General features: G+C 38.8%; 3 protein-coding genes across 3 annotated transcripts; 1 reads left to right on the forward strand and 2 right to left on the reverse strand.

Moving 5' to 3' along the window:
- Positions 1-7440, reverse strand: LOC114532623 (15-hydroxyprostaglandin dehydrogenase [NAD(+)]-like). Its single transcript, XM_028554167.1, has 8 exons — positions 5949-7440; positions 5303-5485; positions 4082-4208; positions 3882-3988; positions 3218-3314; positions 2704-2783; positions 2490-2611; positions 1-2262 (listed from the first exon to the last, which is right to left on the reverse strand). Exons 1-8 carry the CDS (start codon positions 6033-6035, stop codon positions 2112-2114), a joined length of 954 nt encoding a protein of 317 aa, XP_028409968.1. The 5' UTR covers positions 6036-7440; the 3' UTR covers positions 1-2111.
- LOC114532622 lies at positions 6037-9867 on the reverse strand. Its single transcript, XM_028554166.1, has 3 exons — positions 9734-9867; positions 8591-9445; positions 6037-7976 (listed from the first exon to the last, which is right to left on the reverse strand). The coding sequence occupies exons 2-3, from the start codon at positions 9433-9435 to the stop codon at positions 6980-6982; spliced, it is 1842 nt and encodes a 613-aa protein (XP_028409967.1). The 5' UTR covers positions 9436-9445; positions 9734-9867; the 3' UTR covers positions 6037-6979.
- A 128-nt stretch (positions 9868-9995) lies between these two features.
- Positions 9996-14083, forward strand: LOC114532624 (lysosomal protective protein-like). The gene is made up of 13 exons (XM_028554168.1): positions 9996-10269; positions 10582-10693; positions 10837-10887; positions 11080-11166; positions 11256-11414; positions 11740-11831; positions 12064-12148; positions 12240-12374; positions 12625-12767; positions 12863-12932; positions 13060-13149; positions 13285-13374; positions 13709-14083. Exons 1-13 carry the CDS (start codon positions 10094-10096, stop codon positions 13793-13795), a joined length of 1377 nt encoding a protein of 458 aa, XP_028409969.1. The 5' UTR covers positions 9996-10093; the 3' UTR covers positions 13796-14083.
- Positions 14084-14596: the final 513 nt, after the last annotated feature.

Genomic DNA, 14596 nt, shown 5'->3' on the forward strand with positions numbered 1-14596 from the left:
CGATGGAAATATGGGATATAAATCACTGCGTTTTGCTCAAAACTGAATCAGATGTTATACATTATATTCAAGCCCATTTGAACACCTTAAGGCGGGAAAATCATTCCGTGATGTTCCCTCACGCTGGTCTTAATTAATTAAAAAGCTATAGGTCAAACATTTGCAAATAAAAAAGCTCAAAATGAAAACAGCAGTCTGTGTTGGCTGTCATCGCTGATGGGCTTTATTTTTTACGCAACTTTGAAGATTCTGCTGCGTACAGCTGTAGACAAAACCTAATTTTTGCCGCAGGCTTTGTGAATACTCCGCCGGAACATGCGCAAAGGGAGGTTACGTATCCTGCGATGAAAACTCGAAAACATTTTTTCCAGCAGCGAGCGAAAAGGAATTTCTCATGTGGGGTATTGAAAACACTCCATCATGTAGCTCTTTGACGTCGGGTCATTGTGTACAACAGCCAGGGAGAAAACTTATTTATTCATTCACCTCGTAAAGTTTGAAAAAATCAACATTACCTTATTATCAAACTCGCGGTTAACATACCATCAACTGTGGGACATAATCATGACCATGTAAGAGATCCCGATCCCTTCAATTCATGTGTAACTGTGTAAGGTCGTTCAATGAGACTATATATATCTTATGGTTGTCACAGCTTTTATAAATTTACAGGCTAACTTTTGCCCTTGGCACTGAGCGCATGCAGTATACGACTGATTAATATTAAGTGAAAGATGGACTCACTCTGTCCTCGATTTTTCATTTCATTGACCGCAAGGTAGAAACGGCGAAACAATTACTGTAATTGAAGATTTATAACAAACTGTATTTCTGGATGGCGTTTCCGCTTAAGCACTCGAGACGGTCGGTGCCAAAAATGCATATCGGCATTTACCCAGCATTGCAAACATCCTGAACAGACATATGCATAAGTATTTCATGAATGGGCCGGTCTTTAAGCATTAAATACCAGAACGAGAATTGATCTACAAAGTTTTAGCCCCAACAAAAGCAACTAAAATCGGTGAGATGGCAAAACAGTCACGTACATTATTTTAGCTAAAATGATATATTGCCCTGTGCATACCAGTGTCAATCGGTATTTTGTTCACGGACTGAAGTCAAAATCCTACAGCAGGCGATTATCCCAAGATGGACACGGTGCTGCTTGTAGATCTTAGAAAACAACTTAAGTTAAGATACCGCGGTTATCAGTTGGGGACTTTTTATCGCCATTTCGGTCACATCTCAAAGTGATTTCCAAGTAAAACTACTTTGGTCGCTATTTCTAACAGAGCGTAGTTACTCGTGACAAAACCTTACTTACAAACACTTTGTTAGTTTAGTTAATAACCAGTAGGACCACACAATAATGCGATAATTGGTTAAACCATATGTGTTATAAAAATACGCGGACGTTACGCTAATTTATCGCGGCGAGATAGACGCAGAAATTGGGCAATTTTAAACGCATTTCGAACTGCGTGCGTGCGTGGTAGTACGCATAAGTGTGGGACAGTTCAGGAGTCGTTATGAAAAAAAGTGAATTAAATTCAATATCTTTTACTTGACCTAGGCTGAATATCTTACCTTCACCAAAGAAAGGATCGCAAACACGAAGAGCGTGAAAAAGAAGTCATTTTTCAACCATTTCATTTTCGATTGCTTAGTTTCGAAGACGGTCGTCGGCACTTTATTCGTTTCCCGCCGCGCTTGGCTCTGCTTTGATTAATTACGAGGGAAAATAAACGCGAGGTGTTTACGTGGACTATTAACCTTGACCTTGAGATTTTTCTTGGTATAAGCAAAAACAAATGGAATCCGAGTTTTTTCTACGCGAAACAACCACCCGGGCCTTAGTTCCACTTTACCGTAGCAAATTCTACGATATGAACTAACGTGCTAAACTAAGCTACAGATAAACCACAGACGTAGGGGGTATTTTAGGTGTTTAATCTGGTCAGGAATTTTGTGCGGGACATTTGCCAAGTGGTGCTACGGATAAGCCAGTATTAAACGTCTGAATTTACACTTCCTAAAGTATCCGACACCTTACCCCAAAATATTTTCGAAACGCCTCACGGAAGCAATATATACTTTTATAACAAAATTTAAGTGTGATTCGACTCGATCTCAACAAGATCGCTAACTTCAAGAAACGAATGAAAATCAATCCCATTTTGAAGAGTTACTCTCAGAGCTTGTCCATTACAGCTGTCGTCTTTGACAAGTTGAAGAAATGCCTTCGCAACGAGATCAGGTCTAGAGGAAAAACAGATCAGGAAGACGATGGACGCAGGACACTAGAGTGGATTGAACTATTCTGGGGCTCAATCACAGCTACCCGGGTCTACGGTCTTTTTCTAGAGGCTGCATGGGAGGGGGTTACTTCCTCCAAACTACCTAACCGATTATCACTGGAAAGTCCCGAGGAATGACAAGATTTATATGACGTAAGCCAACATCTTAATGTATACATATAATCTTACGTGACACAGCCAACATCCTGAATCATTTTCACCCAGGCAACATCGGTGATACCTGTGGTCATTCGTGTATTCACAAATGCTGGACAAATGAGATTTAAACGAATGCCTTTATCCAGCGAAGTCTGAAAATATAAACCTTGTCTTAAAACATACTGTCCGCCAATTACCCTTTACAAGTACGACAAATACTTCAATCTATGTTTCATGGTCTTACCTGAACGACACTTCTGGTAAAACCAATAACCCCGTGCTTGCTTGCAGCGTACACGGGTGAAAATTCATAAGGAATAAGTCCTGTCATTAGAAAGAAAGCCTTGTGTTAAAAGGAAGCTAAGATAGCTACGACTTCCTGGCTGATATTTACCTGCAAATACACACTTATAAAAGAAAAACCGTGGGTGAAGTCCTGTCTTACTGAACGACTTACTTAGGTCGCAACTTATTCAAGTCGTGACATCTCTCACAATCAAAAAACTGTTACTGAAGGAGCATTCGCGATTACTACGAGTGCAAAATTCGTACTTTTCACGTTAAAATTGGTCAATGCTTACGCCATCTGACGAAGCTCGAAGTCGTTGGGCTTTTGCCAAACAAATTGATCAACAAACTCTTACTTATAAGTCCAACGACGACGAGTTTTGCACGATGGCGTAAGCAAGCTCAGTGTCAACTTTGAAGTTCCCGCCATGGTATAGCAGAGGGGTGATAAAGCGTATATCTCTTCGCACCTGCTAATGAAGCAATGTTCACAATTACTCCTCCGTGTCCATTTTTTTGTTTGTCCAGTAAATCTATTGCGATCATCGTACCATGGATCATCGCCGTCTACATAGGTATTACGTTGCCATTAGTATTAAAATACAAGAGTGGTTACCTTAGCAACACAGAGTTTCACGATCGAGCTTCCGAAGTGCCTTTCATAGCTATACATGCACAGATCAATGTTTCCACGGAGTCTGTTCCGAACAATTAAACATTTTCGATAGGATATCTTATATTATACTCCTCATGAAGGACTCTTTGAGGATCCCCAGAAAACTTTAAAAATAAAACTTGAGCTCGAATAGCGACGTCTTAACTAACGGTGATTCACCATAAAAAATAATACAAGAAATTGTGAAAACTTATTCACGGGTTAAATCACAATAATATGAACAGTTTCATTGGAAGGTAGCCTGAGTGCAAACGTATGGTTACAGGCAATGATCTCGAGGCAATGACCTCCAGGCAGGCTATTTTCACAGAGCAGTTTCAAATGAAGCAATCTTGAACTGGCTCAGCCACGTTCAGAACACCGCCCGATGTGTCGGCGCCGTTTTTTGTGATAAGATAAATACCAGTTGAAAGCCATATTTCATATGCAATCTTATAATACATCCATCACAAGCTCACCAAATTGATATCAATCATTCGTCTCCAGTCCTCATTGTCCAAAACCCCAGCGTTATTGCAAAATATATTGATTCCATCATTTTGTTCGGAGATTTTCTTCACGACACCTATAGGAAATCATGCAATTATGCGTACGTTTCAAAGGTGATACAGTACATAAAGACGATATAATTATCATTAAGGTATTTCAAGTTTCATACTTTGAAATTCAGCCCCGTTTGTGACATCACATTTGAAAAAGGAGACGTGATCTTCACCGAAAGCGTCTTTCAGATCTTTCTCAGCCAATTTACCTTGTTCTTCATCCACGTCAACAAAGATAACCTTCTGAAATGTTTCGAATCAGTTAACTTACATTTACTATTATGACAGTGGGTATCTTTGTAAAATTTCACGGTAGTTGCACGAAAATTCCAGATCAAATTATATGCTCATGATACACGGGCGTTCAATGAGACGTGAAAGCTTGTCTTGCACGATAGACTGACAACATCTCACTTCTCTGTCTGCGTGCAAAACAGGCTAAAACGGGCGCTTAAAAATGGAAGAAATTGCATTTGCAATAGACTAGCTTTGAGTCACACTGCCGCTTCTATGCAATTGCGGAGATCTTTTGTGGTAAAGAACATAAAAACTTGGTCACTTTTCAGACGCATGGAGAATCACCCAGTGGCAAGTTCAGTCTTTGTTTACATGCACTCACCCAGAGCCCTTTGCCAAGTGATTTTCCCACCTGTAACATTCGATAATCAATCATCACGAGGCACATCCACTCCAGTTTTACAAATGTGCATCCAAATGCCATCCAGTGATGGCAATTTCGAATAGCGTTAGACGTTTTTTAGTCGTGTTTATAAAACCTCTCTCCTTAAAGTCGGCCTCGCCTTTCCCGCTGTGCGCTGTGTATCAGAAACAATAGATCGTCTATGTTCATTATTATCCTTTGTTTTTAATGTGTTTGGGTGATAAGATGCACGTTCAAGAAAACACGAAATTTTCCATTTTTCAATATAACCGTGCGTCATCGTTCGTAATCGCGGCCTGAAAATGTAGGCCACCTGTTCTAATTTGAGTTCACTGGTTCTAATAGGCTTAAAGTTTCGGGCCTTCGCAAAGGCTATTTACCCCTCAAAAATCTATGTTAACGTTACGCTTGCCGCTTGCGATCGCTGACGCTGTGTAAACACAGCTAAAGCGTAGGTTGTAAACGTAATCTTGACAACTCAACTAGAGGATTGCGTGTTTGGTTTAGTCATTAACAAGTGATCATGCAAACTTCAGTTCTCGCCCGCACATACTGCATACACAGCGCTCGTTGTGCGGCTCAAATAGGATTTTAAAAAAAAAATCTTACGAACCTGTATTGCTTATTTGTTTGCTATGTCTGGTTACGTCTAATAGGTTATGGCATTTGGCCTTACCTTTGCCCTGTGTGCAAGCAGTGCCCGGGTTATCGCAAATCCAATGCCTCTTGCACCACCAGTAACAACGGCAACAGCTTCGTCGATTTTCATCTTCGCCAATTTTGAAATGCACGTTTTCGCTGCGATAGCTTTTGCACAATTGTCAACACACAAGTGACGAACAGCGTGGAGTATAATTATCTAGGGGACGATACGGAAGACAAAACATATAATCTGACCAATCATAATCCATTCTCTGATCTAACGGATTGCATGGAACTTTCGCGAGTCACGTATTGCATCTAAACACAGAGCTGTTGTTTAATGCTCGCGATTTGGAAAGGCACTCTGCCACAAAATATTGAATCAAGTGTGTCTAGAGGGTTCTGCTTTACCATATATTGCAAAGAAATAATAAAACTCCATCGCTTTCAAAATAATATCTGCATTCGCGTGGCTGTTGAAAATCGTGATCGTACTGACCACAAAATAATTAATTATTCATCATCAAATGAAGTCAGGCATTTCTATTTAAATTATTTACAGTATTTTCAAATTTCACATTATCGCCCTATTGTAATTGTCCAATAGATCTTATTGAATTTTATTATTAAGTTAACGATTTTGGCTTAGGATTCAGAAGATTATCGTGTAGCTAACTTACATATTCGCTGAGACGTATAGCATGTAGTCCGTAGTATTTTGGCCTTTGTTGATTTTCTGCTAAGTACCCTACACTACAACTTTTCATGTGTACAGTTTATAACCAAGATCCAACGACGCACGATATGATTTTCAGGTATTGAAATAAGTCGTTATGAAATAAAACAAACACAGGCTATTGTCTGGACGACTACACACCACTTCCAGAATCATGTTATATTCTCATTTCAATACATTAAAATCATATTCTTCTTCTTTTATACTTCGACTAAGCGTGATCGTGCATGCAATCAGCCTGTAAAATATTCATCTGAAGTGAATTGAATCCGACAATTGGATCGTGTGACCTACTTCTGCATGTGATATGCCCTTGAATGGGTTATGAACTTTCTCTTTATCTGCACGTAGATATACACAGTTAGACATACACAGTCTTCGTGCATGAATCAATAAAGAGGTCACACACATCGGACGAGATTTGGCAATCCGCAGGGTAAATTTCGAGACGTTATTACCCGAATCACTTTTTTTAAAGAAGACATAGAAGGGCTGGAACATTCTGAGGAATTCTTGCCCGCAAATCCCAGCTGCTGAAACGATTCATTTCCGAATTGTAATATCCCAAAAAAGTCCGATGTGTGCGGTCCTCTGGGCTTATTCTATAGCGAGTGTTTTTGCCAAGATTTTTTCCGTTCCATCAGCAAAATGTCAAACAGAGATTAAATATCGAACTGTACTTGAAAACGTAAAAAGCATCGTGACTGGTGACCTTGCTTGCCAAATCTTCGAGTGAACACGCCGTGTCGAAGTTTATGCACGCATAAGACGATATCAGATAAATAATCCTCAATCATTACTATTATCGGGAATTGTGCAGTTAAAAACACTGGCTATTCCCTTTAGCGCGAGCAGGATATTTTCAGTGGCATTCCCAGAATGATAAAATACTTCTATAGACTACACATCGTCTATTTTCGTCTCAGCAAAAACGTTTTGTCTAAGATATACATATTTGCTTTCAGGGTATACGACTCAAACAGCTTCCATGAGGGCAAAATGTTCAATTTTCTTTTTCTCTCCTCTTGACTTGCTACCTCTTTGCCTCAATCCGCTAGCCTTTTTGTCCAGTTCAGATACTGAGATATTTCTACTGCGATCGGAGACCTGATACGGTAATTCCCGGGGCAATATGTTTTCAAGATTTTTCTTGTATTCAGCGTATCCATTTGTTTGCCATCTGTCTTTCGCGTCCTTCAGCAAATCCGTTTGATAAATCTGATCCGTGAGGAATTTCAGGCCGGCGTTCTCGTCTTGGGTTGCCTGAGGGTCACTAAAGGTCGCATAATAATACTGCGGCGGAATGAAGGTCAGAAACCTGACTGACTGGTTTATTTCAGGTTTTTCCGGCTCGTAAAGCAATGAGCTTTTATCTGCACGGATGATTACAACGTTCACTTTGTATGCTATGGCAAAGGCCATTAAGATATAATGATCTTCCTTAATGCCTTTATCACGTACCTCGTCTAACGCCACATCTTCAATGTAATCCTCAAACATTGGACAATGATCATCTTTGTTGATTAAATCTTTGAACAGAGCATGCTTCTCTAGTAATGCAGCCTGGACCTTCTCGCGGATTTTTCGTACAGCAGTTGCGAGCTCCTTTGGTTGCAGAGGTTCATCTCTGTCTTTGCTATTCGCCAGTCCTGCCCATAAATCATTCTGCGGAGATTTTTTCATACTCATCCCCAGCTCCTTTAAGACTTCTGTTAAAATAAACTGGTTTTTGCAATGCCTTGGTGATTCTGGAATGACCAAGGCCGACTCAGACACAACTGAACTCTTCTCCTCCGGTAGTTTATTTTGAAAAGTTTTAAAAGCTTCTTCCATCGTTTTGAAAATGGCATCACCATCCGCACTGTTGGCTTTCATCAGATGGATGCAGAAGAAATAGTCAAGGAAGCCTGGTTTGCCTTTTAATGGGTGATTATTCTGCCACACTCTGTGTTGGTAATACCAGTATATGTACCTAGTTAACAATATATATCCATACCTCATCATACTTCTAAATAGAACCCTCACTTTATCTTAATCCAAATTTTAAGTCCAATTTTATCTTAATCCAAATCTCAAGTCCAATAAACCTTTTCCATAATGACTTTAAACACAGAAAGTCTGATGTTACACGAAGTTTGATTGGCTCCGTAGTTTTGTGGAGCCAATCAAATCTCGTGTAACATCACACTTTCCGCATTTGACGTCATTATAAGAAAGGTCTATTGTGACCACAAATTTAACCATACAAAACGGTACTCATGAAAGACATTGTATTAACCAAACCAACTGACCTTCCATGCCAACCATGCATGATCAATTACATTTAAATGTCAGAATACAGAATAATAATAATAAACCCTTGAAGTAACCTCATTATAAGTGAAAAAGGTTACCAAAATACCAACACGTAAAAAGGGAATAAGGCTTGTTTTCCACTGATTATAATTTTCATGAGAAGTAAAATTGTAGTTTAGAAGAAATTCTCTTTTCATGAAAAATATTGTTTACTAGTGAATACAAGCTTAAAATTGTGCAGAATTGAAATAGCATTTCTTCATACTGTGATTAAAAGAAGCGTTATAATACCTGAATTTCAAGAGCCAAAATATTGCTTGAAGGTTGAAAATACACAGCACAATGGTGAAGATTACATTAAGTAGCATCATGCTGTAAACATAAGGTGCAGCAGAAAAGGAACAGGAGTTGAGGTGAAAGGGCGGAGGAAGAGATCCGCGTAGATCACATGAAAACGCCGATTTCCAACGGAATGTCACCAACGAGGACACTAGACCAGCACTGAATATCACAGTTAGTCCACATGTTGCAATAGATTTAATAGTGTAGAAGTTCACTAAATTATACTTGAATTGTAAAAGGTACTGCAACCAGTCCACCAAATAGACAAGTCTAGCATTTCTTCCAGATTTTAAAGGATCATCGCCAGTACCATCCTCTTCATCATCCTTTGGTTTTGTGCTGGGTTCATTTTTTTCCATCCATTGCTTTGATTTTTTTTTGGCTTGCAAGACGAGGTTATTTTCTTGTTTCATTGTCATAAATGTGTCAAATGATGACTCCAAGAATGCTTTTAAATCAGGCAGATTGAACCAGGACAAATGCAGAACAAATAGCAGCAACCACTGAACGAATATGATGTACGGAAACAAAATCAAAATGTGCCCATCAATATGAGTGGTGCATTTCGCATTTACATAGAAGTTCGTAGCATAGTTCAATTTGGTCTGACTGGTATCAGAAGGTAGACAAACAAGTCCTGGGGTGCCAGAGATTGTCACACCCGCCAAAGCAAATAGGACGACAAGCAGAAAGGTATTTAGCGTATAATCAATCCATATTTCCCACCATGGTTTAAAGGTATTCACAGCAGGATTGCTGGATTCCAATCGAATTGCATCGGATAATGAAATCATTTTAATGGTTCTAGGAAAGAAATGCAATATTGAGACATGTCAAATGTCAATATGATGCACATTTTGATGGGAAATTTAAGGAAACCAAGCTTTCGTACACATCAGTATGGCTAAACCTCAAATCGAGGAGGCTTTATTCCTTCCTGAGTTAAGATGTTACCTTGGATTAGATAAATCGTTGTACAGGTATTAATTCAACAGAAAATAAATGATATTGAGCATGAACTAAGGTCGCGGGTGGTCATCCGTCAAAGAATATACTGATCAATCGTTTTCTGTTTGACTGTTTCATACATACCGTTCAGAAAATCGCGGACGACGATTGTTTAAACAACAATTGCTTGCTTCTTTGATGCAAAAATATAAGTTTTAAATAGAATTTGGGCGGCGAACACAAGAACATAGTAGACTCCTCACTCCCTTCTATGTGAAAGCCGATATACATACTGTGTCTCCTTCCCCCTGAAATTTGCAGTTCAACCGTGTCAAACGCTATATTCCAGGGGGGAAAAACAAAGTCTTTAAGTAGATGTCATAAATCATAATCCCTCAATATTTCTTGAAAAGCGGAAGTATTTTAATATCCTTGAACCAAAAGTGAAATAAACACTCCTTAAAGTTCAAGCTTTCAGATCAGTTCAATACCTTTCTTTCAAATATGGACAAAATGTTTACTATTTGTTGCTTTTTTCTTGGGTGTTTTGCCCTCATTCGCTCTGGACTGTCAGCACAAGATGACATTATATCATTCTTACCAGGTCTACCGCATCAACCAATGTTTAGACAATATTCTGGCTATCTCAAAGCTCAGGGGACGAAAAAATTCCATTACTGGTTAGTTGTAAATAACTGTATTAATTAATAGGGTGGCAAAAATAGGTAGAGTGTGTTTAATACGCAGTTACACTACAAATATTCATGGCAGTACTTTATGGATGAGGTATCGAAAATTTTCTTTAATGCCCACACCTTTGGCGCCCACACTATTTTAGGCATATAACCAAGAAATATTAGTTGATGGTATATCTGCAGTCAGTTTGCATAGGGAGGGTGCATTTTACTACACATCAACCACCCATTTCTCTCCCTAATCTTTGCACAATATACTTCGGAAATGACTACAGTAGACCTCTTGTATCATCTAAGGTTTGTTGAGTCGCAGAATAACCCAAAAAGTGATCCTGTTGTGCTATGGTTAAACGGTGGTCCAGGATGCAGCTCACTGGATGGTTTTCTATCTGAGCATGGTCCATTCTTGGTAAATTACTACCAACTGTTGTCATTACTGACCCTATAATGAATTTCGTTCTGTACATAATGCAGACCATTAAGACTATTCCTAGTCTGAACTGGTCAGCAAGATCTAAGTATTGTACCCAAAGCGTACCTATTTTTACCTAGGTGAATTCCGATGGTAAAACACTACACTATAACCCATACAGTTGGAATAAGGTGAGGTGGCTAGAACGGAATGGATTGCAGATATGGTACATTTTACCAGAATGCATTCAGGAATTTTTTTTCAACGACTATTTGCTGAGTATTCTCAATAGCGTAATTCAACGCTACTCTTTTGAGCGCCCTATTTTGGATGCACTGACCCATCTCGTATAGCTTATTCTATTTTGTTTCCATTTAAAACAGGTTGCAAACATGCTGTATTTAGAATCGCCGGCAGGAGTTGGGTTTTCATATTCTGATGATAAAAATTATACCACCGATGATGACACTGTGAGTTTTAATGTTTTATATGACGTCAAATATCTCTTACAACGAACTATATTTCATCTCATGGTAACCCTCTCAATATGTGTACATAGGTCTCTATGGACAACTATGTTGCTCTGTTGGCGTTCTTCGTTAAATTCCCGCAGTTTAAAAACAATCCGTTTTTTGTCACCGGAGAAAGTTATGGCGGAGTGTATGTTCCAACGTTATCTTATCGCATTTTGCAAGGAAATTCGACAATAAACATGAAGGTGAATCGCTTCAGAATCATTTGACGTGTCGTGTGTGTTCAGTATCAAATCATAAGACGTGCAAAATCCAGACCTTTTTAGGTTAAAATCTGTCTGGCAACATGCATGTCTGCCTGGAATCCGAAGACCACAAGAAGGCAGCCGGATCGAGCTGCTTTTTTCAGAGAATTAAATTGCAAAGCCTTTAAACATAGTAATTAGCCGTTAATGGTATATCAGTTGAAAGAGCTGTTGCAAGCTGGTTGTATAAACGCGTGGTCGTTTTGTAGTATAGACATTTCTAGCGCGTATTTTTGCTAAAAAAATCGCTGTTTCTTGTTTGCAGGGCTTTGCTGTTGGAAATGGGTTGTTAAGTTACGTTGAAAACTTTAATTCACTAGTTTACTTTGGTTACTACCACGGCCTTTTCGGCGACGAGTAAGTACGAATCATTTATTCTTCCTCGTCTTTTGTCAACTGTCAACATATCGCAAACCGACACTGAGTGTTTCACATCGCTCAGGACTCATGTCCTTTCTTTTTGCTCTCGTATATTGCACGTCGCCCCTCATTCTAGATAAAAAGATATTCCACAGCTAAAATCCTACCCTGCTACCCTTCTGTGAGATAAAATACAACCGTTGACAAGTTCAGTGCTATATATTTTCAGACATTGGCACCAGTTACAAAAACTATGCTGCGTCGATGGCAAGTGTTTGTTTTACAACAAAACTAATCTGCCATGCCTTGAGTTGGTATGTATAAGTCTTGTCCTACGTTTTTATTTTTGGCTCTAAATCTTTCGACTCTAAGTCCAAGTCTAGCGCTTTTGCTTTATCCTCGCAGACAGGTGAAGTGCTGAGAAGTTTTACAAAGATCGGATTAAATACGTACGGTCTCTATCAGAATTGCAGTGGTCTTAAATCGAAAGACGTCAGACTTTTTTTCGCTTTTAAAAACCTCCTCACCACGATAAACAAGGTACGCTAATAGCTTACGCTCAATGAGGTGTGAAGATTTTATAGGTTTCTGAATGTAGCAATTTTAGGCCAGGAGTTTACAGCTTACTTCAGATTTTCTCTTTCAAGATCGTAACTGCATGTTTTCCTAGCTACCATGCACTCATTGTCAAGTATCATTGTACTAATAAAAATACATGGTTCTTCTCGAAATTTTTTATTGAATGCTCAATTCTTTTGTTAGCTATTTCAATAAATATTTCCCGTTTTAGAAAACGAAATATTTCCACACAGGAAAGCTTGGTTTAACTCCTCCGTGTCTCAACTCGACTGCCGCAAACAAATATCTCAACACGCCATCAGTGAGACAGGCTATTCATATTCCGACTATGTTACCAAACTGGACCATTTGCAGGTTTATGCACGTTTACTTATGACTAAATACGACTAAATTTTATTGTCTTCCACTTTGTGGAAATTTAAAGGAAACGTTATATTTGTTTTCCTTAGTGAAGTTGTCAACAAGAATTACAAAATGGTTTATGAAACTCTTTCCCCAGTCGTGTTGAAATTAATTCAGGTTTGTCTATTTTATTTCTCCGATTTTTATCATCAATGCAAAGCTCTATTAAAACATCACTGCATGGTGGTTGAAAAACACGAAGAACTAAGTCATACGATTCTTCATTTTATGTTTCCACATGCAGCATTATCGAGGGATGGTTTATAATGGTGACACAGATATGGCTTGTAATTTCCTTGGAGATCAAGAGTTTGTCGAGAGCCTTGGATTAAAAGTGAGTTATTAATACCATCCAGTAACTTATCCCATTCTATCATAGGATACTCTCGAGTCTCGCCGGAGCACCCTTAATTCCCCTAATTTCTTATTCAAATATTATTTTGCCCCTTATTAAATCTGTTCCCCAAAGGTTGTGAAAGAACGTCGTTTTTGGAAAATTGGACCCCAAATCGCAGGATTTGTCAAAGATTTTGAAAAACTCTCGTTCGTCACGATTAAGGTAAATAGTTTGCAAAAGCAAGTGTGTTCATGCATGGTCGGACGAAGAGTTTGCATGCAACCATTTAGTTCACAAAAATATAGCAAAAGTGGCAAACTTGACGCCTGGGTTAAACGCCGCACTTTGGTCGCGTCGAATGCTATCGCTTCGAGGTGTTTATGACTTATGAGGTTTATCGTCTCATAGGCCTGAGATATAACCCGACAGTTTGTAGTATTTCAAAAGATAAAACAGTTCAAATTGTGGACAAAGCGTTGTTTTCATTACGACTTGACATCAGGAATCAAAACTTACTGTAAAGGTATTCCAGGAACAAATGTTTCTTTCGTTACAGGGGGCAGGTCACATGGTACCTGAAGATAAACCATCGGAAGCACTGAAAATGTTCATTAGCTTCTTGGAAAACAAGCCACTTCAATAACGACGATGCAAACACATCAAGGATCACAGGGAACACTAAAAGTTGACTGAAAATTGGTCCATCAAATGGACTTAATCTGGACCCAATGAAAATTGCTATTACAAGGAATAGAAAAAAATGAAAATTATTTTTCGACTGAAGAAAACATTGCTAAGGATTGCTGTCAAACATGCATGTGCACGAGAGTTTTTCATTCAAACTTTACTGTAATTAAGTTGTATGCGTTGTCGTCTTAATATACAAGTTAAATGTTATTTTCTGAAGATGTAATAAATGTCAATGAACGCAGTTTAAAATTGTCAGAGCCTTTCATATCAATACTTCATTTTGTATCAACTGGAGTCACTCGACTATTGGCTTTGTATATCCATTTTAACGTTCGTGACTTGGGAGTGCGTTTGCTGTATGGGAAATGACATTCGCGCGAACGTTTAAATCTTTGGTAAAACGCTTGGAATTCTGCGCTTCGCAAATAATATATGGCCGGGTCTAGAATTGCGTTTACTGGCATTAAAACTCCTGTGAAGGCCGCATATCGTTGGAAGTCTATCGTCAACTTATCATCTCCATACACAAACGCAGTGATTGTAAACGGCAGGCAACAAGCTAGAAAGGTTGCACTTATGATGGCCAGTGTCCGGACCGATTTGAAGTCTTCTTTGAGATTCTTCTGCAGACCTGTCACGATCTGATTTTGACGTTTGATTTTTTTACCTTGGATCCTTGCCTCTCGAAAAAGGTAAACATTAAACAGTATTACACTAGCTGTAATAGATACAATGTAGTATCTCCCGAGTTTGT

The sequence above is a fragment of the Dendronephthya gigantea genome, unplaced genomic scaffold (assembly GCF_004324835.1).
Source record: "Dendronephthya gigantea isolate DGI-Jeju-01 unplaced genomic scaffold, DenGig_1.0 000080F, whole genome shotgun sequence".
Taxonomy (NCBI): domain Eukaryota; kingdom Metazoa; phylum Cnidaria; class Anthozoa; order Malacalcyonacea; family Nephtheidae; genus Dendronephthya; species Dendronephthya gigantea.